General features: G+C 41.6%; 1 protein-coding gene across 1 annotated transcript in view; it reads right to left on the reverse strand.

Annotated features, from left to right (window-relative positions):
* Positions 1-2625: 2625 nt before the first annotated feature.
* The window catches only part of KDR (kinase insert domain receptor), a 30242-nt gene continuing 10317 nt past the window's right edge, over positions 2626-22550 (reverse strand). Inside the window, exons 13-30 of the mRNA XM_030948171.1 lie at positions 21560-21904; positions 20505-20651; positions 20230-20361; positions 18425-18531; positions 17863-17998; positions 17496-17600; positions 16760-16873; positions 15418-15506; positions 13547-13703; positions 11992-12092; positions 10501-10623; positions 10249-10360; positions 9765-9864; positions 9542-9647; positions 8316-8467; positions 5369-5465; positions 5173-5261; positions 2626-4298 (exon numbers count right to left, since the gene is read on the reverse strand). Coding sequence (XP_030804031.1) covers positions 4094-4298; positions 5173-5261; positions 5369-5465; positions 8316-8467; positions 9542-9647; positions 9765-9864; positions 10249-10360; positions 10501-10623; positions 11992-12092; positions 13547-13703; positions 15418-15506; positions 16760-16873; positions 17496-17600; positions 17863-17998; positions 18425-18531; positions 20230-20361; positions 20505-20651; positions 21560-21904 — 2417 coding nt within the window. The 3' untranslated portion in view covers positions 2626-4093. The remainder of the gene's footprint in view (positions 4299-5172; positions 5262-5368; positions 5466-8315; positions 8468-9541; positions 9648-9764; positions 9865-10248; positions 10361-10500; positions 10624-11991; positions 12093-13546; positions 13704-15417; positions 15507-16759; positions 16874-17495; positions 17601-17862; positions 17999-18424; positions 18532-20229; positions 20362-20504; positions 20652-21559; positions 21905-22550) is intronic.

Genomic DNA, 22550 nt, shown 5'->3' on the forward strand with positions numbered 1-22550 from the left:
AGGTCTTTGCTGGTTAACTTCTGTCCCTAATAAATTTGTCAATTAGAAAGAACAAACGTTAACTTTGTTTTCCTTGCCCTTGCTGTTGCTCTGTGAGGTCCCACACTGCGAGGTAACACAGGGTGTGTACTCAAGTATCAGTGATGAGGGGAAACCTCAGATGATTCACGGTTTGGGAATGTTTTGCATAAAAATAGCAAATTCCAGCTTTATATCTGGAGGCTATCCATGCTACCCAGTTATGTTTTCCAGTCTTGGAACCATAAAAAGAGATGCCATGGAGAGGAAATTTTTGCCCCCAATGTCAGCAGCTCTGATTGCAGTGATTTTAGTCGCATGCTGCTTTTAATAAACACTCTGAATTAATAAGCACTTAGGAATTAATAAGCACTCTGTCCCAAAAGTATCCAGGCATGGTCTTTTGGGATGACCACATCAGAAGACATGGAGCATCATCCTAACATTTTTTTCTCATGTGAAATGCACTTGTTTGCAAATGGAGAGGCATTCATAAGAAAAATTTAGGCAAGGACTGGATTTGCCCAGACATTTCCATGCAAATGATGAGATACATGTTACAGTATCTCCTGCAGGGAGAAGGGCCCACCTACTATTCTTGAACACCCCTGCATTCTTCAGGTGGGCTGTGTTTACATTGATAAGGGCTGACATGAGCCATCTCCAAGGCATGACACTGCCTATTTCTGGCATGGCTGTGCTTGATTGCCCACATCCTAACCCACCTGCAATTACTGCTCACTCTGGCAGTTCCTCTGAACAAGAGAAGTCAATCCCATCACTGTTTCTCCTCACTCCAGCCCAGCTGCTCACAGTGATATGTTTGGATACATAATTTCCTAAGTGTCCCTTCTATTTTTTCTAGCTCACTGGGCTCAGATCCAGGCTGAATTTCATGGATAAGGATGCTGATCAAATGTTGACACTTTGCTGCATGGCTGCAGGATAGAGATAAAGCTGGGACTGGTTTGCAAGGCATTTGCAAATCTGTGCATTATATGTCTGTTGTTTAATTGAAAATATCCCGTTTGGAATTTAAAGCATCTCAAAGACAGATGTGGCATGACTAGGGTTTAGCTGAATGTGCTGTATTCAGAATACAACAAAAAGTCCAGGTGTTTTAAAGGATGTAATGGCCATGGTTCAAGAAAAGAATTGTGTTACTGGATGCCAAAGATATGAACACATTTATAGAACCTTTGCTTGCTTCTGACAGTGATTATATGGTTGGGATTGATTTTTTTAGAAACTAATTTCCTTTCCTAAAGCAGGTGTGTGCAGTTGCCACATTTTCCAGGCATATTTAAAACTATTTGGACCCAGCAGAGATCTTAATTGGCTGACAAGGATTTTAAGTGTGAACTTAGTAACTGACATGGCTATGTCTTGAAACTTCATTAGTCTGCATTGTGGTGGGAGGCTGTTCCAAAGGTACCGTGAGCACATAGATATCTGACTGTGTGTATGTGGCAGGGGAAAAAGCTACGAAATGAGATGTCTACATTGAACATCCCAAACCTTGAAGAATGCAGGTCTAGGGCAGATGGATATCAATGACACATTTTCCTCTCCACCTCAGTGTCAGGACTCTCCAACATATGGCTTGTCAAGGTCCTGCTAGTGTCAGTATTTCATGTCCATGGTGTAATAATACATAGAAGAGCACTTTCATTAAAGATATTGAAAAGTATTGCAGAGGGAGGATGTTAAAGGATGTGGCATTGTCTGCTGAGCATACTCTGCTGGCTAGACTCTTGCCTGGGAAGCAAGGCAAATGTCAAATATATATGTGAAATCCTTCCTAGAAGCCCTTACGCGTGATCTAGGAAGCCTCTTCCTTTTTTTCTGTCTGACCTCCCTGCTCCTGATTTCCTGGCTATAAAATGCTTTACATTTAGGGGGAGGAATGGAGAAACATTTACAGCTTAACATCTCAGAGCCTTGTATTTGGGTAATGCACATAATGTGTAGAGAGCATTAGGTCCGCGTTCAGCCTGAGAAGAATTTAGCAGTGAGATCTCTCACTTCCTAGACAAATGTTCTCACTATGCAGTAGCCTGTCTCATTTCAAACTGCAATAAAGAGAAGCTGAATTAAAGTCTGCAGTCTGTAGTTTGTGGCTTAACTTCCCTTGCACTGTTTTTTAGCATAAGCTGTTATGTCCCTAGCAGTGGACAGCCTTGCCCTCAGAACAAAGGCCTACACAGTGCAGAAGAGAAAGTCAAAAATTGGACAACAGAGTGAAAAGGTAGGAGCTTTAAGTACAGGTTTAAAATAAAGAAAGACTTCAGTGCACAAGAGCAGGGACAACATTTAGTCTGTGAGAAGTGAACTAGGAGAAACAAAAGTGGGAAAAGATGAATAAGGCTTTAAGGGAAAATGCCACTCCCCAGGCAAAAGCCACAATACAATTAGATCAACCATCCCCAAAGGAACATAATAAACTTTCTCAGGGGAGATTCAGCTCGTACAAGCAGTCTCTTCCTCTGGCCATTTCTCTAAAGGTATTTATTGCCAACTGCTAAAAATCACTCAAGTTCCTTTACCACATGCGCCTACTACATGTTTGTAGGCTTGAAACAAGTAATATTTTAGAATCTTCCCCGTCAACAGATATAACAAAAGAAAACAAACCTACTTGTAGCCCCCAGGTCTAAATTTCCAGTCCCTTTTAATAAAGTGAAAAGTTTTAGCTATTAAAAAATTTTGTGACCTTTTCAATGCTACAGAACACAGATACAAAATGTGAATAGTAAAATATCTGTTATATAATATATATTTATATTTTAATATATTACATTTATTTCTACATAAAGAGGCTATAAATACTGTATATGCCTTATATTCATGGTTCCCAGCATTTGACATTATAGTAAGTACAAACAAAAAAATACTTATAAAAATACAAAAAGAACTCAGTAGAAATAGCTTTACATTTTAAAATCCTGTAGTCCTCATTGTGTCTATCAACAGAGTTCTGGGACTACAAGAGCACAGGTAAGAAGTTGTCCAACAATTAGGCACAATTTCATCACTCAAAGAAGATCAGAGCTGCCATGAAACCAGTCACGGATTCCCAAGGCTACATAAACTGAGATCTCTGCCACTGCAAACAGACTTTGAGTTTTCAAAGTCAAAGAGTCAGACCTAAATCTGAGGGAGGGGGGATGAGATGAGAAGGTAGGGTGCCCTCAGGATGCCCCACCAGAACCACAGTGCTTCCTGTGGTCCTGGAGTAAATGATATTGCCTTTTCTACCTGTTGCAGAGGCTGCCCAAATGGTGATCTGAGGGGAGGGGAGTATTTTCTGCAGCAGTTTCAGGCAGCTCAGAGGCAGGTAGGCATGAGTGAGGGTGCTGGGGATGAAAGGGGAGCAGAGGTCAGGCATGGCCCTGCTATTTGAGTCCCATCCCTTGGCTCAGTGCTCTGTCTTCTCCCTACTAACAAACTTTACTGAGAAAATGCAACTCATGAGGACTTGTACAGCAGCCTTTTTCCTCTGCCAAGGACAGAGACCATCACCCACACCTATATTTAGCCCAGCCTATGTTTAGTCTCAGGCCGTCAGAGTGCCAGAGCCTTGAGCTGGAGGTTCCTTTTTTTGTTTGTGAAGGTACAAGCAAGGAATAACTCTGAGAAACAAGAAGCCAGTGCCGTGCTGTTTCCTTCCTGGAGTCCAGCCACAAGGGGAAAAACAAACAAAAAAAGCCCCACAAAAGCAGGGATGTGCCATTATTTCGTACAAGTAGGAACAGTTAAGTCGAATGCCATGCTGCCGTCTGCATCAGGCAGATGCTCGACATCACCTGGCTCAGCCTGTGCCATGGGGTTGGCACAGCCCACACAGCACAGCCAGGGCTCTGGTGGCACCCTCAGCCACCAGTGTCTCTTGAGGAAAGAGCCCCGGCCTGGCACGGAGCAGTTTTGCTGCCAGATGCTTCTGCATCATCTTCAGGAAAAATAAGTGTTGTTTCTTAGTCCTATGGATGCCATCTTTCAATACATCAAACCTGGATACCACCAGCCCAGGCAATGAAGGCACATCCCAGGGGGAGCTGGAGCTGCCAGCTTCAGCCTAGAGCGGCGCGGGGCTCTCGTAGGGGAGCCCGTGGGCGCGGCAGAGCGGCGGCGACGCCTCCTGCGCACACAGGAGCTCAGTCTCCTCGCTGGAGTACACGGTGGTGTCCATGTCATCCGAGTGGTATCCCGACTGGTACCCACTCGTCTGGTTGGAGGCCTCAGACATGACGGACTCGTTACTCTTGCTGGGCACCAGTGTGCTGCAAAAAACAATCAGAAACAGGGCTGAGAGAGCTGTGTCTTCTGGAGGGCAGGTGGGTGACTCTGGATGGCAGCTGCTTTCCATCACAGCAGCAACCAAAGCAAGAGGCTGTTCTTAAACCTGGCTTCAAGCCTTTTTAAACATGCATTTGATTATAAGGAAAGACCTTTTCATATGCCCTAACTTCACTAATGCATGAAAAAGATGTTTAATTTTACGACGATACAAGGAGTTAGATTGCGACCGCAGATGAAATGGAGAGAAAGCTTTTAGAGGCTTTACTTCAGCTGTGGTGCAATTGTATATCTTCTGCAGTATATCTTCATCTGCACTGAAGTTGTTCTGGAAAAAAATAATTCCTGAGAAGCTCTCAGAGGGCATACATGAGGTTTCAGCTCCATGAGTGCCACTGTGCTTCCTGTGAACTTCACAATGAAACCCCTACACTTGCTCTGAAAATACACCCAGGAACATCCTGAAAACTTGAGTGCCAGCTATAAGGAAAAAAAAAAAAGAAAAAGCAAACAAAAAAACAAGAGCTGTTCATCAGTTTCGTCAGTTCAGACAGGTCTTTATGTGCTCAGTTGTGTGCACCAGCTCAGTACCTTCAAGGGGTGGTTGATCCTATCGCAGCTGACAAATACAAGTCCTTTCTGGGTGCTGACTGAGGCTTCCAAAAGCTGCATTACCTCCCCTCTCCTAATACCAAATGCAGATGACCAGGCATGTTGGGCACAATTTTGCTTTCTGGTTTTGAAAATACTTTAAGAAAAGATATTTTTCTTCCAAACAATTTTAGAAACCAATCATCAGTCTTCTGACATACTGCAGTAAAAGGTCATATTCAATTCTATGTGCAGCCCAAGCCTTACCTAAAGGGTATTTTCACTTGTTTTTCACTCTCTTCCAATGCCTTCAGCTCTTCAGATGCAAGAACCATCCCACTATCTGTCTGGTTTTCCTGCAAAGGTGTTGGAAATGCATTAAATGGAAAAATATAAAAGCCACCAAAAAAATAAAATAAAATGTATCAACAGAAGGAAAGTATGTATAAATAGACAAACTCACCTCCTGAACAACTTTTACAGTGGTTACCAATGGGACATCTTCAAATGTTTTCACACTCGCGGGGCGGCTTTTTCTCTTGCTACCTTGTCGGTACTGACTGCAAAGTAAACAAAACAAAAAAAACCTTGTGTCTGCTATCCACAACTTGGCTGCAAACAGCACAATGATATCAGAATCCTTTTATCTCTCTTCAGAGAAGTTAATCCTTTTGTCAAAACATATTATGCAAACTTCAAAATATCTATTTATTGAAAGGGATGAACAGCCTAGAAAGTGGCATATTTCTGACCTTTTGCTCCTGACAATATTGATCTCTGAGCAAATTCTAAGAAATGGCTTTGAGAAAACAGCTCCTTTCCTCATTTACACTGGAGGGCTTAACTTCCTGCAAGCTTTGCTTAGAACTATAATAAACAGAGAAGCCAGGAGCACAGACGTGTGTCTCTTTCTTTGGACTGCACTTCTGAGACCCCTGGCTGGACATAGGACAACAACAGCAGAGTCAGCACACTGCTGCCCTGAAGCCGTGGGGATCAGGACAGGGAGTGCTAAATCTCTCTTGAAGGCTCTTCTCCAAAAGAAGTCCTCTGGTTCAGGATGACATCCATAAAAAATATTGGACAAAAAAATAAAATTTACTTTCATGGAGATACTAACACAGCAAACAAAACGGCACCTTCAGCTTTCTGCCTAAGTGAAAATGGAATGAAATGGATGGTGTCCCAGTAAAATGGGGCCAATTTATGTTCTTAACAGCTAATGAAGGAAAAGCCATGGAGTTAGTACAGTAACCTGCATCCACTTGAAGTGCAAAGCTGGAGACAATTAAGAGCATTATTCCCCTCTTTTCCCATTCTAGCTTTGCTGAATCCTGCTTATCTCCAATACACATTTATTTAAATTGGTGGGGATTTTACAAGTTCCTTAAGTAGCCTGGTCCAGTACTCAATCACAATTCAGAACATTTTTCAAATATTAAATATTATTATTTATTTAATTTAAAAATATTAAAAGTATTTGCTCAAATAAAATTTGTCCTAATGCTGGGGACACATAACAATTATTTAACACCCTCTTTGGAGCAAATTTTCATACACTGAAAACAGCTACTATATTCCCTCTCCATTTTCTCTTCCTAAACTTAACAAAACCAGTTCTTTCAAGCTCTCTGCACTGGCCATGTCTTCTGCTCCTTTGCAGTGGTATCTAATCTGTTTCCCATCCAACACTTCCAGGACCAAACCATCAAATGGACAATCTAGTCCATGCACTCTCCTGGACACCCTGATCTTGTACAACTAGAAGTTCATTCCACAACTTGCCTTCTGTGTTTGGAAGCTCCCTGTGTGCCTGCATTGCACACACACATAGGCATAGAAATGCACGGCCAGTTTTCCAGGGTGGTGAGGGTTGAGAAGCCCAGCCTTTATCTGAATGACCTCCCAAGTATGGGAGACCCAACTCTGCTCAGCCCAGACAAGAGCCAACCTACAAGAGTTGTTGTAGATGCATCAAAATGCATCTTCTCTGCTATCATCCAGGTCAATTATTCTCCCTAAAAATGAAACTCAGATTATTGTGACTTGATTTGTTCTTGACAATTCCATGCTGGCCATTTGTAGTTAATTTGTTTTCCTGTAGGCATTTCCACATTTTCCAAATGTTTTCCACTACCAGCATAGAAAGATCCATGCCTACAAAATCATTTTCAGCTACCAGAACATAAGAATAAAGCCCCTAAGCATGACTTACTCTCCTAACTTTGCCTCTCCTAGCATGGTTGCCACAAATGCTTTCACAATCCTGTCACAATATAAGATGAGAGTAAAAGAGATTCAAAGTCTCCTTAAAATGTCGACAGAGTGCTTTTACTTCTGTTCATAACAGGAAATGGGGACAAGAAAAGCCATATAGGAAGTATTAAAAGTGGAAAATAAGTGTGATCTTTTCAGTGCTAAATCATGGGTTTTTTTCTTTTAAACACGTACAGTTTGAACTGCCCCACTACTAAAACATGGGGTTGAGAGTTCAGCTGCAGGACTATAAGTTCACCCAAAGTGTGAAATGGATTGTGCCTTTTCTAGGACCACATAAAAATGTTATCCTGTTCTACCCCAAGTCTGTGGTGGTTATGATACAAGCAGTGAGGCAGAGGGCTCTGCTTCATGGAAACCACATGAAACCTGTGAACAGAGTCCGTCCCCACCCTGGTGTTCACACTGCTCTTTCCACCCTCCCTCTTCTGAGACTGCATGAACAATCCAGGGCTCCCAGCATCTCAGTGGCTGCATTGCATGAGAAAATTCCTTTCTCTCTTACATCCCATGCCAGAGGTCCTCAAAGGGTCCAACATAAGCCCTGAAGTGCAATAGTACAAACTCCTTAGTGGAAGGTCACCTCTGCCATGATACCCAACAGCATCTCCCATTGAGGATGCCCACCAGAAGGAAGCAGTGGACAAAAACAGTGACAATACTATTTATGTCACATTCTCCTTGGCCATCAATTCATGACCTGTTTTCCAATGTTTCACTTTAGGAGGAGAAATGCCAGAGAGGTTATTAATGATAGATCTATCATCATTAACGTTCTTGGCAGCTGCAACACAAGAACACTGCAAACACAACTGAATTGGATCAGTAAAACCTTCTCTATATTCTGGTTCTTAAAAAACAAACAACAGATATTTTCATGGGTTTTGCTTTTTTTGAATGAGAATACCAAGTCTTGAAAGGGTAGCAACAATAAAAATAAATAAGAAAATCACTAATTGGGAAGGTAAGAAACTAGCTTTTGCCTACAAAAGCTTTACAGATTCCTTCTTATCCCTATGGAGAAGGTTAAATATGGACCAGGCAGCTGAAGCCTCTTCCTTTCATTTTCCCTTCCCCCAGCATGAACAAAACCTTCCCAGAGGCCCCAGTAGGATGTCCACCATATAAAATACCTAATTCCTGCTGTGTTGTCATAATGGAATTTAGGATCACAGACTTCCTCTTCCTCCCTACAGGAAGCAGGTGAAGTTGGGAGAGAGAGACCCGAATCCTCTTCCATATTCAATGATACTGACAAAGGAAGGACAACGTAGTCTTTACCATCCTGTAGAATGCAGTGAAAAAACACAAAAATTAAATAGGCTACAGAGACACACAGACATAAACAGATACATGCACGTACATGGAGAATGCATCAGCTCAACAGGGTGGGTGTTTTATTAAACTATGAACATTATACCACCTTTGCAGGAGCAGCTACATTAAAAGAAGGAAGTTTAATAAGAACCACATCCAAGTAGTTTTAATTTTTTTAATAGGTTTTTATATTATATACTGTAACATAATGTATAAACTGGACTTTTTATTGATGTCTTTGAAAAAATAAAAGTAGATCTCATTAACGTTTGAATCCCAATGCCACAAAGAAAATGAACCTGACAGTTTAGAAGGGCAGCACAATTCCCATTATCACAGAAGTTAGAAAGGGAGAGTCTGTTTAATATGGAGCACACAGCCAAATCCATCCTCCTTCATTCAGTGGGCTCACATCTATGGCCCTGGCCTTGTCCACTTCCATGGTAACTGAAGAGGAAGCCACAAGATGGAGAGCTTGGGAGGGAGGCCCATGTCCCCACCTGGTCACAGTGGGCTCTCTGACTGCAATGCTTGCACACAGGTCATGCCTTACCACATTAATTTGCATGGAGCTGCTCACAGGCAATGAAGTTCTTATATCCTTGTTTTCCAGGATAGTCATTAAAAGCATTGCAGCCCACACCCTCACATACAAAAAGATAACCATCTTTGGCACAGTAAGATCAACAGGAGCTACCTGCTGGAATGCCTCTGCAGCCAGCAGAGAAATCAGCAGCAGAGCAGGGAACTGAGCCTGTGCCAACAACTCCCCAGCAGAGACAGCAGGAGTGTCATGGGCAGCTTTGCTGGCAGGGGAGAGGGGCTTTTGTTTACTAGAGCACAACTTCTGGGATCTTTACACCACCAGTCACTCTCTGCTAGTCAGAGACCCAACTGCTGGTCAGTAATGGGGGCAGCAGAAGAAGCCCAGGCTCCCTGACAGCTCCAGCAGACAGTGCCCAGCTATGGAATGCTGTGATGGCTGGCAGGACAGGACAGATTCAGCCAGTGGTTTTAGCCACAGAGAATACGGGTCACGTACCTGACGGACATTGGCTTGCAGTAAATTCCCCAGGTGCTCCACCAGCTCTGAAAAAGTTGGTCTCTGCTTAGGATCTCCATGCCAGCAATCCAACATTGTTTGGTACCTGGAATGACAAAACCAATTAAAATACCAGTGTGAAGAAAACAGCACCCATTGCTTGCTCCTGGCACCTGCTAGTAGTGTGGGGTAAATGTGGGCAGATGGGAGAAGAGTTTCTCACATTTCTGGTGTTGTATAATCTGGTGCTCTCATTCTTGTTCCTTCTTTCAGTCTTCTGCAAAATTCCTCATCAATTTTCACCCCAGGGTACGGTGATGCGCCTAAAATGAAAGCAACAGTCATTTTAATGCATTAGACTCTTAAATTCTGGGATTCATTTTCAAGCAAATAACTTGCTATGGTTTGTGTTAATAAGACAATTTGGTGTATTTGGATGCGTAAACAATTTATATTTATGATGGAAACAGCAACTGACTGAGTAAATGAGGCACATCATCACATACTGAAATTGTATGAAGAAGCATTTCAAGCCCATGTTCCTACATTTGCATTTTAAAGAAAATTTGACTATTTTATTTTGATGAAGAAAATATACAGGAATTTTTCAAGAAGTAAAAAGAAAATGCTACAGAGGTTCCAAGAACACTTTGCTTTCTTCAGACTCTTTTGTTTAGAGATGGCTCAGTAAAATTAAAGCGACTCACCTAATGAAAATATTTCCCACAGCAGAACTCCAAAGGACCATACATCACTCTGAATGGTATATACTCTATCAAAAATGGTTTCCGGTGCCATCCATTTTAGGGGTAGTCTGGCCTAAAAGCATTTCCATAAACAAAATGGTATCACAGTTTAGCAAAACACTGAGTTTCCAAAAATCTCTTTAAGGGAAAAAAAGAAAAAAGAAGTCTTGATTTCATATCAATTCTCTCTTAAACAGATAATCTGAAACTTACATCTCCTTTTCTGACGTAATCTGGGTCTTTGTAGATGTCTCGAGCCAAGCCAAAATCACAGATTTTGACCACGTTATTGTCTGACAAGAGGATATTACGAGCAGCCAGGTCCCTGTGGATGCACTGCAAAGAGAAGTAAACAACTTCATGTGCTGCCTGTCGTCACAGCTCTGTCCACAGGGCTGATTTCTTTCACATATGTGCTCTCCTACCCTCAAAGGCCAGATAATTCTTAAAACCTTTTAAGAAAAAGAAACCTCAGCATCAACAGTTGCTGATTTTAAGTGCTTTTTTGATGGTCACAACTGATTTGGCTCAGGGAGACTTGTGTTCCCAAGTCCAAACATACGTCTGTTTATCCACTGTGCAGAGAGGGCCTTTGAAGTTAGCTAATTAATTATCCTAAGAAGCTAACACAAAACAGGTTCAGATCTGATTACCTTTAGATTTACTTAGGTCCACTCAAATCTGTGTAGCCCACTATTTCTCTGAAAAACACCACACTAAAATGCTGACTTGATTCCAACACAAACTAATCTTTACTACAGAGAAAGAAGTCCACATCTCTACCTATGCAGAATAGCAGCTTAGCTAACAACCCAAACAATTCAGAACTCAAGCCTCAATAGCCTGAAGTAAAAAAAAAAATAAAAAAATCAGGCTCTGAAAGTGGCTTCAGATTTGCTTCTACTATGGACTGAAACCGCAGATTCTGGAAGCAGGTATTTTTACATTTGCACATCAATTGGGATTTATATGAGAGGCAGACAAAAGTATGTTTTTAGAAAAAGACTCTGAAGTCTGCTCTTGAACACCTAGCCTGCACTCTAGAGCAGTGTTGTATTTCCTGCTTCTATTTTCTATTCTCATTTCTAAGTGGGTTTTTGTTTCTATACAGCTGCAGGCAATTCCTCACTCTTGCTGGAATTTTTTTGTCATCCTTTGAAACATGTACTCTACATATTTAGACTCAAACCACAGAAAAATACTTCTAGAAGGAGAAAATGCAGGTGAGGTGCTGTTGACTGCCTGGGTGTCCTTGGCAAGAGATTCTCCAAGGAGTAATCCACACAAGTTTCACAGCTGAGTATTGTCTCTCCTCACATTGCCCTTCCAATCCCAGTGCACAAGGTACAAGCAACCTCCTCAGAGCAAAATCCTTTACTCTTTTTTAGCTCCTCTTACCAGGGATTTGTCCCTAATTCCTTCAATTGTCCTTTTAAGTCAGTTCCCCTCCTCCAACTACTTAACCATTCCTCTATGAACTGGTGGCCCATAAACCTTATACAGATCACTAACATTTGTGTCAATAAATGCATGGGCTGTTTCACTCTGGAGTATTAATGATTTGGGAATGTCTTGGAGCAAAAGGAAAATGATGCGGCTGACTGCCAGTCCAAAGATGAACATGCTGTTTCCTTCTGTAGACCTACAGCATTACTTCCTGCAGTCAAATAAATAACATGCCACTCTTCCTGAGAAGTTCCTTACTTTGCGTGAAGCCAAGAACTCCATTCCTCTTGCCACCTGGAAGCTATAACAGATGAGGTCCTCCATGGTCAAAGGGTTCTTGCAAAGGTCTTCAGGACCAGCTGCAAAGAATCAGATGACAGTCAAACATGCCCTTTGTCACTGATTTCACCAATAATTGCTTGTTAGGTAAAAGTCCCTCCGAACCTTATGCCACACTGGACTGGAAGAGCAAATCAAACACTTTTCTATAATTATCACTAGCAACCCATTTTACATCAAACTAGTCTTGTGCAAAATAAACTTTGAGATGATGGGTTATACCCTAGGCCTCCTTGCTTATTTCCAGAGGAAAGACTTGTGAAACAATCCCAAAAGAAAAACAACCAAAATTCAGCTCACAAATTCCTAGGACAGTAAAGCTTTCTCTGGTTTCAGTAGATGAATTTAGAAACCAAGGAGAGAGAAGCCCCACCTAGTCTTTATGAGAAAAGAATACGCCATAGGGAGAAGGACTTTGATTTGGCAAGAAGCCCTGCTGATTTAATGTAGAAGAACCCTAACCTCATCATCTGGTGACCTGGAGGAATAATGTACTCAAATATCCAAAGATACCTAGGCATTTAGTTCCTGCTGAGATAAGCAACTCCATGACTTTGTTCAGCTTTTGATTTTAAGCAGACATCTACCAGGAACTACAACACTGGTGGCTCAAACCTTCACCATAAGGGCTCCTTCAGGTCAACATACTTCATGTAATGCTCCAGCTCAGAGGGTCAATGTTTACACCAGGGCATACTTGAAAGGGACCAAGATGGTGTGGAAATGCATGAAGTGCATGCCTGACATTACCTATTAGATTGGATTGAAACTGCAAGATCATTCTCCCTGTTCACATAACTCATGTATTCTTTGCACTAAATGATTTTTAGTAGCAGTAGAGGTACAGGAAGTAGAGTTTTCCTCACAACTAGTCTAATCTCACCCCAGGTGAAATCAGCAGCCTCTGAAATGGCAGCAGTGAGCATTTCATGCTGCATCTGCCAAAGGAGAACATGGCAAATGCATCAGTGAAACCACTGCAGAGGATATGTGCATCCTGGAGAGACTCTGAATGAGGCGATAATTCAGGCTTCCTGTTCCTGACAGACCACCTGGGCAGAGGGAAGGCAAAGCAAGCTCTCTGCTAATAAGCAGTGAATCAAATAGCGTTTCACAGTATTTAACTTTTGGGTAGACATTAAGGAAATCCAGTTGGCATGCTGGTGCATCCCTCTCTGCACTGCCTGCAGAGTTTGTACTCTGAAATTTCCCCTCAAAATATTGGGGTATTAAATAGACATATCTCCAAAAACTTCACACTAAAACCAGACCCTTTCAATACAGGACATTATCTGGGTTCGGGCTGAGGGGTTTGGGATGCTGATTTAGATAATCCATACTCAGGAACTTTGGTCATCCAAAGAATACCCCACACACAGTTTTGAGGGAGCTTTGGAAATCACACAGTCCCCAGTGTCCCTCACCAGCCCCACCAATGGCACATGCTTCAACACCAGAAGAAGATGCATCCTACCATCCTCCTCTTCCACGTCACTCAGGGACCGCTCCTCCACAAAGCCGGAGCTTGCTGAGCTTTGGCTGCTTGTGATGCTGTCCAAGCGTTGCTTCAGGTCAGAAGAGACATCACCAACATAGTTCTCCTTCCCCTGCCTAAATCTGGCACATTTGGTCTAGAAATATGAGAGGAGGGTGAGAAAAATCAGAAGCTGAAAGCATGCCAGAAGGTTCTGCTTGAGAGGCAGTGATGCTCCCTATGGTCTGTGCCAAGGTCACTGGGGAAGGCAGGGAGATCAACCAGTGAAGGCATGATCTGCTGCTCTGCTCCAAGGCAGCTCTGGTCGGGGCACCAGGCTGGTGCACTGATGGTACCAGCAAAACCCAACCCATGGCCATGCAGGCTCACCAACTGGAGCACCCTCTGCCACTCCACAGTACAACTTTCTCCTGCTTTCACAACCTCGCAGCCAAACCCCAGCAGCATCTCCACATGCAGGTGACTAAATGCACACTGAGGAGCTGGTGTCCTCAGCCCCTGGTGCACCCCACTTCTGAAAAACATGTGGATGCATGCTGCCAAATCCTCTTGTACACTCCAGCCTCTCTGTACTGCTATGGCTTTACCTCCTGCTGCTGCAAAGGCCCTTTGCTAAACCTCTACCTTGGCCAAAACCCTAATAGCCATCAAAATCTGACTTATTTCCATCTTCCCTTAAGCCACTGCATGCCTCTAGGGAGGAATCCAGCACCACAGGTATCCTCCAAAACATTTCCATTTTCTCCTGCTTTGGTTTGGTGATGTTTTCCCTGGCAGGGCTGTTTTTTAACACTGCCAAATCCCATTCACACTGCTTGTGTAAGCAAGGGTCAGCACTCTCATGAAACCCTGTCTCTCACATCAAGGCCTCTCAAGATACTTGTTTATCTTTTTACCTCACAAGAAGATGCAGCGAGTTGCCTTTGCCAATACAAAATAGTAAACAATGTCTCCAAGGATAAAGAAAAATAACCCCCCGGAGAGCCAACAAGCAGTGGGAAGAAGCTCTGATCTAAACACAGCAGCTGCAGGAAGGCCCAAGTCTACCAACATGGCAGAGTACAGGCCAGGGGCCTCCCTCTTGGCTGTGGGTGGAAAAGGGTAGGGTCCCCAGGGTGACCCTGAGTGCTGGGTACACACAGCCAAGTTCTTCATACAGCAATCTGACCCTCAGAGAGCATGGATCCTACAGATGGATGCCCTCCATAAACAAGACTTCTCTCAGAGGCGCCCAGAAATGAGTTAGAAAATGCCAGTCTCCATCTTCCCACTTCTTTCAAATCAGGGTGCTGTAATGGGGCTCCTTTTTGCAAAGGACTCAGGAGGTGAAAAGCTGAATGTAAACTCATGAGCTACATCAGTTATACAAAACTATTAACAGCAGAACAAACGTGTAGCCTCGTTCAGCAACGAGCCAAGGGGACAGTAGAACAGATAATCATGTGACAGCAGATACCTATGGATATCTGATGGATATATACACTAAGCAAGGCGTGCAGTTATTTAAGGTGGTCTGGAGCTTAACTAAGAAAGGAAAAAATTCAGGCTGATAATCAGAAAAAACTTCCTGAAAGATACAGCCAAGTGTAGAACAGTCTGCCAAAGGAAATAGTGGAAGCCCAGTTCCTTTGCACATTTTAAGCTAACAATAACAAAACAACTACATTGCAGGGGCCAGGGGAAAGACTAAATGACCTCTGATGTCTTTGCCATCTCTCATTCCCATGGGAAGTGCTAAGACATTCAGTGTCCCCAAGGACTGCTGCTGCAGTCTGCACTAGAAAAAGAAACATTGTGTGTGGAAAAAACCCACCAAACCAAACATTTCACTGTCAACCTTGACTCCTTACCTTGTACGGGATAAATTCATTCCTCTTGCTCCGTAGGTAAGCGGACAGATTTCCAAACTTGCAATATTCCACAATCACCATAAGTGGCCCTGTACAACACATAAAGCAATTCATTAGACCATTTATATCCCACCTTATCTCAGAGCATAAATTCTGCCTAGAAATGCATACAGTTCAAAGAGCATTCCAATAGCCAAAGGTTTTTTAAAATATCAATAATAAAACAAAATCTAATCAACGCATCAAAATTATTCATTTTTTCTGCTGTTATCTGCACACAATTTTGAAAATCATGGGCTTAATTTCATATGTCAAAAAGTATAGTGGTGTGCTTATATTTGAAGTGCCAATAACAGCCAAATTAATTAACATTGTAAGGATGCAGCATAAATATTTGAAAGAGCTACAGTGCAATTAACCTCTGCAATAGAATACACATGTGATTATCCATGCATTTTTCTACAGGTGATTAAAGTACTAAACATTTAAAACAGGACACTTGGTTTCAGACATAGATGCCTTAATGTACAATCTAAATATGGTATTTCATGTTCAAATTTATTTCATATAGGCATATGATATGGGGATAAATTTTCATCCTAGGTTCCACATACTGGCCATCTCTATTTTATTATGGAATAAACAAGGAAATAAATATTTATGGATTATGTTTCCTTCAACTACTGACTTCTGTCATGGAACTTTACAAATTAAATTTTCATCCCTTGGTAAGCCAACAAGTCAGCTTCCCTGAAAAATTATTACTGAGTTACTTTACATTGAATTTCTTCCAGATTCGTTTGTAGTACTGGATTTGCTAAACAAAACATCTGTCTCTGATTATAAAGTGAAATAGATTCATCCACCCAGAGCTGGACTCCAAATTGCAATCTCCCCTCCTACACACATACACACATAGGCACCAACAGCCCATCCAAAGACAGAGAGGGGAAGTCCCAATTTGCAGTCCCCTGTAGCTGGTGACAAGAGTAAGAGTAACTTGTTAAATCTGATATTAGACTTAGTTTGGAAGTCTGTTACACATGGGCTGCCCACTATAAACATGGATCTCAAGTACAGAAAAGCAAAGTGATAGAATAAATAAGGGATGGAGCTGCATGGCCCTTATTCCACCTTTATTCCACCTCTGGACCTGCTCTATCAGACTTTTGTGTGTGTGTGTGTGTGTGTGTGTGTGTGTGTGTGTGTGTGTATGTGTGGTGTGTGTTAGAAAGAACTACTCTTTCCAGTCCTTAATTTTGAATTTCAATTGTCTATGCAGCAGAAATGGTAGAAATAGGGTTTTCATTAGTACCTTCTCACCCACTAAGAAGTCACTCACCTCCTGGCTTTGTGCAGGCTCCAAGTAAATTGACAACGTTGAGATGATGGCCAATATGAATGAGTATCTTCAGCTCTGACATAAGTGCTCTGTGCTCACTATGGGTTGCTCCTTCTGCAGAGGTAAAGCAACACAGGTCAGGAGCATCACAGACAGAAAGGTTGTGCCCTCCTGCCCATTCTCTTCTGGTATTTAACCAGCCCATCAAGTGAAGAGCCTTGCTGGCTGGTAGGCTGCGTCAGCTATGCCAGTACAGCACGAGGTGGAATTCAACCCCCAGCTGCTGGCAGCCCCATTTTGCTGCCCCATTACATCTTCTTTCAGAACAATGTGTCTGGGAATCACACATTTCATTTTTCATTTCATTTTGTGGCAAGTGTGAGGCAGTATAATATGATTTAAAGTGAGGAGAAAGCTATTCCAAACTACAACCCAGTTTGGAGCGTGCCTAAGCCATTGTCTTGAGACTTGCAGAAAGCTTCCAACAAGGATGCATAAGGGACACATGCAAATTAATTGCAGGAGCAACTTTATGTTCTGAACCTAAGTAGAATCATAAAGCAGCAGCTAGGAAAGCACAGCTGCTTTGCTCCAGTTATCAGTGAGGGAAAGGCATGTACTTTTCCTGATAACAGCCATTATGCTTAACTTTTACAACAATGGGTACAATGGTTATAGTGTTGAAAAATATCCCTATATTGTATATTCAAGTTGAAATTCTAGTCATTATTTTTACCTTTAAGCATTTTCACTGCCACTGTTTTGCAGGTAGCAGTTTTGTCAATCCCAAATGCATCTGCTTCTATGACCTGGCCAAAAGCTCCACGTCCAAGAGGTTTACCTTGAAGTGAGAACACAAACATGTCTGCTTGACACAGCAGGAAAAAGTTGTAGAATAAAAAACTACTCCAAAGCAAGTTCATGAAGCAAAAATTAAAAAGAGGACTTAAAATGTAGATAGGATGCATCATATCCAATGGGAACACAGAGTCCACCCAGGGATCATGCAGCAGAGCAGTCCTGTGGTGAGCCAGGACCCAAAACACCCCCCAGCAAGGTGCTGCCTCCAGTATCACTAAATGGCTCATGCCATGAAAACTCACCTAGCTTGAGCCGGTCTCTGGGAAACTCCCACTTGCTGGCATCATATGGGAGCCGCTCACAGTGCTCGTCTATAGGGACTTCATCAGGATCCATGATGATTGACAAGTAGCCAGTCTTCATGTCCCCTCCATTGGCCTGGAAAATGGTATTAGTTGCAGTTGCACAGTTTTTTGCTGGCAATGTGCAGGCAAAATGCCATTTTCTCACTTTAGGGTATTTCATTAGTTCCCAGAAATGCCAGGCTACCATTTTGCTACACCATGTCATCATGAGTGTCATCATTGTTAATTACTTGCACTTTTTTTTCTGTCTCTCTCTTTTTCTTTTTCTTTTTTTTAATAAACAGAACCGATGAAACATTTTTCTCTTGCAAGGGCCTGTTCAATTAAAAACAAATTTCTGCACCCCTGGTTCCAGGCAAGAATGTTATGGCATGGAGAGAAAAAATGTGTCTGTTGATTTAAGAACAATGGAAAGAAGCAACACAAAAGGCCTCAAGTCAGCTCTCATTTGTCATGCAAGACCAGTGCTGATAGGATGGTATGAGAATTTTTTCATTACCCGCTTAACGGTCCGGAGGATGATTACAAGAAGCAACCAGAAGAACATGGCAATCACTGCAGTGCCAACGAGGATAATGAGCTCCAGATTTGTTTTCTCTTCAGCGCCTGGGAAGAAATAAATGAATATTTGAGTGATAGTTGGAAGCATATTTGTTTTGTTCATTCATTAAAGTAAAGAATGAAGGTCCTTGTTCTGAAGGTTCGTTTTAAAAGTGCAACATGGGGCAAGGAAACGAAAGCAAAACAAAACAAAAAGCTTGGGGGTTTATGTTGAATATTACAGTTTCATGCTGTTTTACACACCATCACATTTCTCAGCATCAACTTTGCTCCAAAGACAGTGTCTGGACCTTTGGCAAATATAAAAAAGGTAGAATCCACATTTTGGAAAAAAAGTGGTTTTAGAATAAAAAAATGTTTTTAGAAAAAAATGGTTTTAGAACACCAAAAAGTAATTACTCTTTCTTTAGAAACTAAAAGAAACCCCTCATCATATAGAAAATAAAGAGCTGTGAGAATGACCTAGAGAACAATCTCTCTCTTGTCTCTTGATATCATTCAGCTGGGGCATGAAAAATGTGTTTCTACAAGAACACATGATAATAAGGTCTTATTTACAATGTCCCTTTTCCTGTAAAATAGTGGCCAGCAGATACCATTTGAACACCTTTTAGTGCACTGACGCAGGTCTCCTCTTCAGCCCCTCTTTGCCACATTATGCCCCTGTATTTTATCCCTTGCACCACTGAGATTTTCCTATACAGCAGCACACTCCATTGCATGACCCCCATGAGCTGCACTATAAATTTTTTGGAGTGAAACAGTATGTCCTACACAAATTTCAAACTTCTACAGATGTGCCTCAGCCATATTTACCATATCAACTGAAATCTACATCAACATCATCTAAACATCTAAACATTAAAACATTTTGCCCAACATCTAAATATCCTAAAGGGACCTATAAGAACAACATGATATTGCTTTAATTAACTTAATGGTATGGATTAGACAACCGGCCTAACCTTTAAAGACAGAGGTGTGTGAAGGGCACAGTGACTAAAGTATGCAAATGTACTAATGTATGAATGGATGATCCAATATCAAGAGCAAGGAGCTTTTAGTTTGAGGCTTCTTGTTGCAACTCTGAGTGGAAAGTCCATCGTGGTCCCAGCTACTCACACTGCAGACCAACCTCTTGCTACCATTTATTGTTTGTCATTGCAACTTGTATTTTGGTGTGCCACAATAGGACTAGAACTAGTGAGAGATGGGTCTCACAAATGCTCCTTTCAGATGGACCAAGGCTGGAGTCCCCTAACTCAAAATCACTACCTGTTTCACTGAAATGGGATAGCAATCACAACAGACTGCAAAAAGTCTTCACAATGTTTTCCTTAGATGCTGTGAAAGTAATTACATAATTTCAAAAGGTACAACATACTATGCTAAAAAACATAGTGTGACAATTATGTTACCTAGACAACAGAGATGCCCCAGGATATCTGCATGTTTATGTAGCTCTGTTGTATGGGTTTGAGCATAATATAGATTGGCAGAGTTTTCTTTGCAACCACAAGTAAGATCCAGTTTTTGTTGAAAAGCTCTAAGAAGCATAGTGGAGAAAAAAGCATCAACCTCAACAGCTATGACAGCACCCAATTTGAGCTTGATAGGAATGGTCAGCACTTTTCACAAATTTCATAGTATATTTTCAGATCTCCCATCAGGATAGCCTGTAGATTTTTCCTTCTAGTTGTTCTAAAGATTTTGTGCACAATCTGGAAAGAAGCTAACACCAACCTTCCACTGAAAAAAAAGCCACTGCTTTGCTGCATCCAAGGACATTGCATGCAAGGCAGGTGTACAGCCCTCCATCTTCTTTCCTCACTCGGCGGATGGTTAGTGTTTTGTTCCCATCTTTCAAAACAATACCTGGGAAAAAAATTATTCTTAGTTTTGCTACTTTTATGCCACTTTTGTTAAGAATTCAAAACAAAACTTTTCATGGTGAAAATCAGCAGTCAGTCCCACAAAAGAAAACCTTTTAATGATAATAGTAAATGAGTAATCCTCACCTGAATCTTCCACAAGTGTCTCGTTATTTTTAAACCACATGATGCTTGGAGGAGGAATGCCATTCACTGCACATGACACTTCTATTGTTTCACCAATATTTGTTGTTTGATTTTCCAGATTTCCAACAAGTGTGGGTGCCATGGGCTCTGTTGGTTCGAAAATACAGTAAAATTACTCTTTATTAAGAAAAAGATCCATTTTTTTCAGTAGTAGCAGTTCATGTCCCAGTAACAAAGTCTCAGATCCTTTGATTAGACCAAGAGCCACAGTGTTCATGTTAAGATCATAGCTCAACCTCCACATGACATGAAAAAATTATAATAGCCATGAAAATTTCAACAGTATTGATATAACCTGCTTTAGCTGAATTAATTTTTAATGGCTCAGGCTGCTGAGGGAAGAGGGAGTAGCTGAGAAATTGCTTCCCTCGCATTTCTGTGTCCAGAGTCCTTATGAGAGGTTTGACACTCTTGGTCCATTAAATGTCCATTCAGGACAGACCATGAATGTGCATAAGTATTTTCCTGAATCTGCCTAATCAACCTAGACATCTAGGTCCCAAAGCAAAGTCATCACTATTTGTGTGGAAAGCTGACTGATTATCAGCTTGCATTGCTGTTGCCTGAAATCAGTATCACTCATGGCTGTTTTAAATTACAGGCACTACTCCAAACTCAAGAGCCAGTCACACAAAGAAATGGCATTAATGCTACAAGTACACACATGTGTATACAGCTACAGAGAAAAATGTGTTCTGAAAAGTGAAATTGAGAATGTTTCTGAGCTAAACACATTACTTCAGCGGAAGCCAAACACATCTCCTTGCACAGTACAGCGGCTCAGTCAGTGTTTCCTCACTGGTATTAATGAAACAGTGCCCGCTGCCTGGACAAACCCCAGAAGAGTGTGTTACTACAACTGGTTTAAATCTATTTAACAAACTGAGCACACCATTAATAAACACATGCAAAGCCTGAACAAAACAAAAACTGCCACTACTGCAATTGTTTTCATACAGAACCACTCATTCTGCTTCAGAGTAAGAGATCTGTACCTTGAACGGTGAGGTGCTTCACCAGGCAGTGCTGTGTTTTAGCCTTCTTGTCCTGAGCAATGCAAACATAGTCCCCTCCATCTTGGAGGGAGATGTTGCGAAGGATGAGCTCTAAGGTGACATTTTCACCATTGGTATTTGAGACTGTCTCATTCAGCTTCTGGAGAGCATTGAGGTTCTTGCAAACAGGCATGGGCAGCCCTCCGAAGGGAGTCTGCGAAACATGAGCGCTGAGCTTGTACCATGACAGCTTCTCAAAGGTGAACTTGTCTGCTGTGCATTGCAGGGACATGTTATCCTTCTCTGTCAGCTGATTCTGAGGCTGGACATTAATTTCAAGACCCCCTGCAAGTTAAAAAAGTAAAATAAATTCCTATTTGATTGTGTATTTTGTGGCTAACATTAACTTGAAAAAATAATTTTGAAAATACAGATTTTGTCATCTTATCTGGTTGAAAATAAGGAAAAGAAATACTGAAATAGATCAATCAAATCAATCAGTCAGTCAACTAATCAATTTTCTAAGGAGTACAATCTCATTAAAAGTGATACATTTCAAATGGATCAAATGAAGGATTCAGTCACTCTTCCTGTAGAAACTTACAGCAACCTAAGATGATTCTCAGCACTATCTTATAGTTCACTTTTAGATTTTGATTAAAATAAAATTTTGGCACATGAATATGGAGACTGATTGTTAAGGAGACAGAAGCTCTTTGCCACTAGTTTGGAAAATTTTAGCCTTAGCTCTTACAGTAAATCTTTACTCATTTTGTGGCACTGCCATAATTTCTCTGTTGCCCTTCTACGTGACTGCTCAAGCTCAACAGTAGTCACTCTTGGGACAACAGTGCCCATCTTGCATCACTTTCACTGGCCTGCCACACCACTGATGCTGGTACAACTAATCACAATTTTGGCAATTTTAAAGGCTGCCTAAAGAAAGCCTTAAGTAAACCTAAAATCCAAAAGAATTAAAGGATTTAATAAA

This window comes from Camarhynchus parvulus, chromosome 4 (genome assembly GCF_901933205.1).
Source record: "Camarhynchus parvulus chromosome 4, STF_HiC, whole genome shotgun sequence".
Taxonomy (NCBI): Eukaryota; Metazoa; Chordata; class Aves; order Passeriformes; family Thraupidae; genus Camarhynchus; species Camarhynchus parvulus.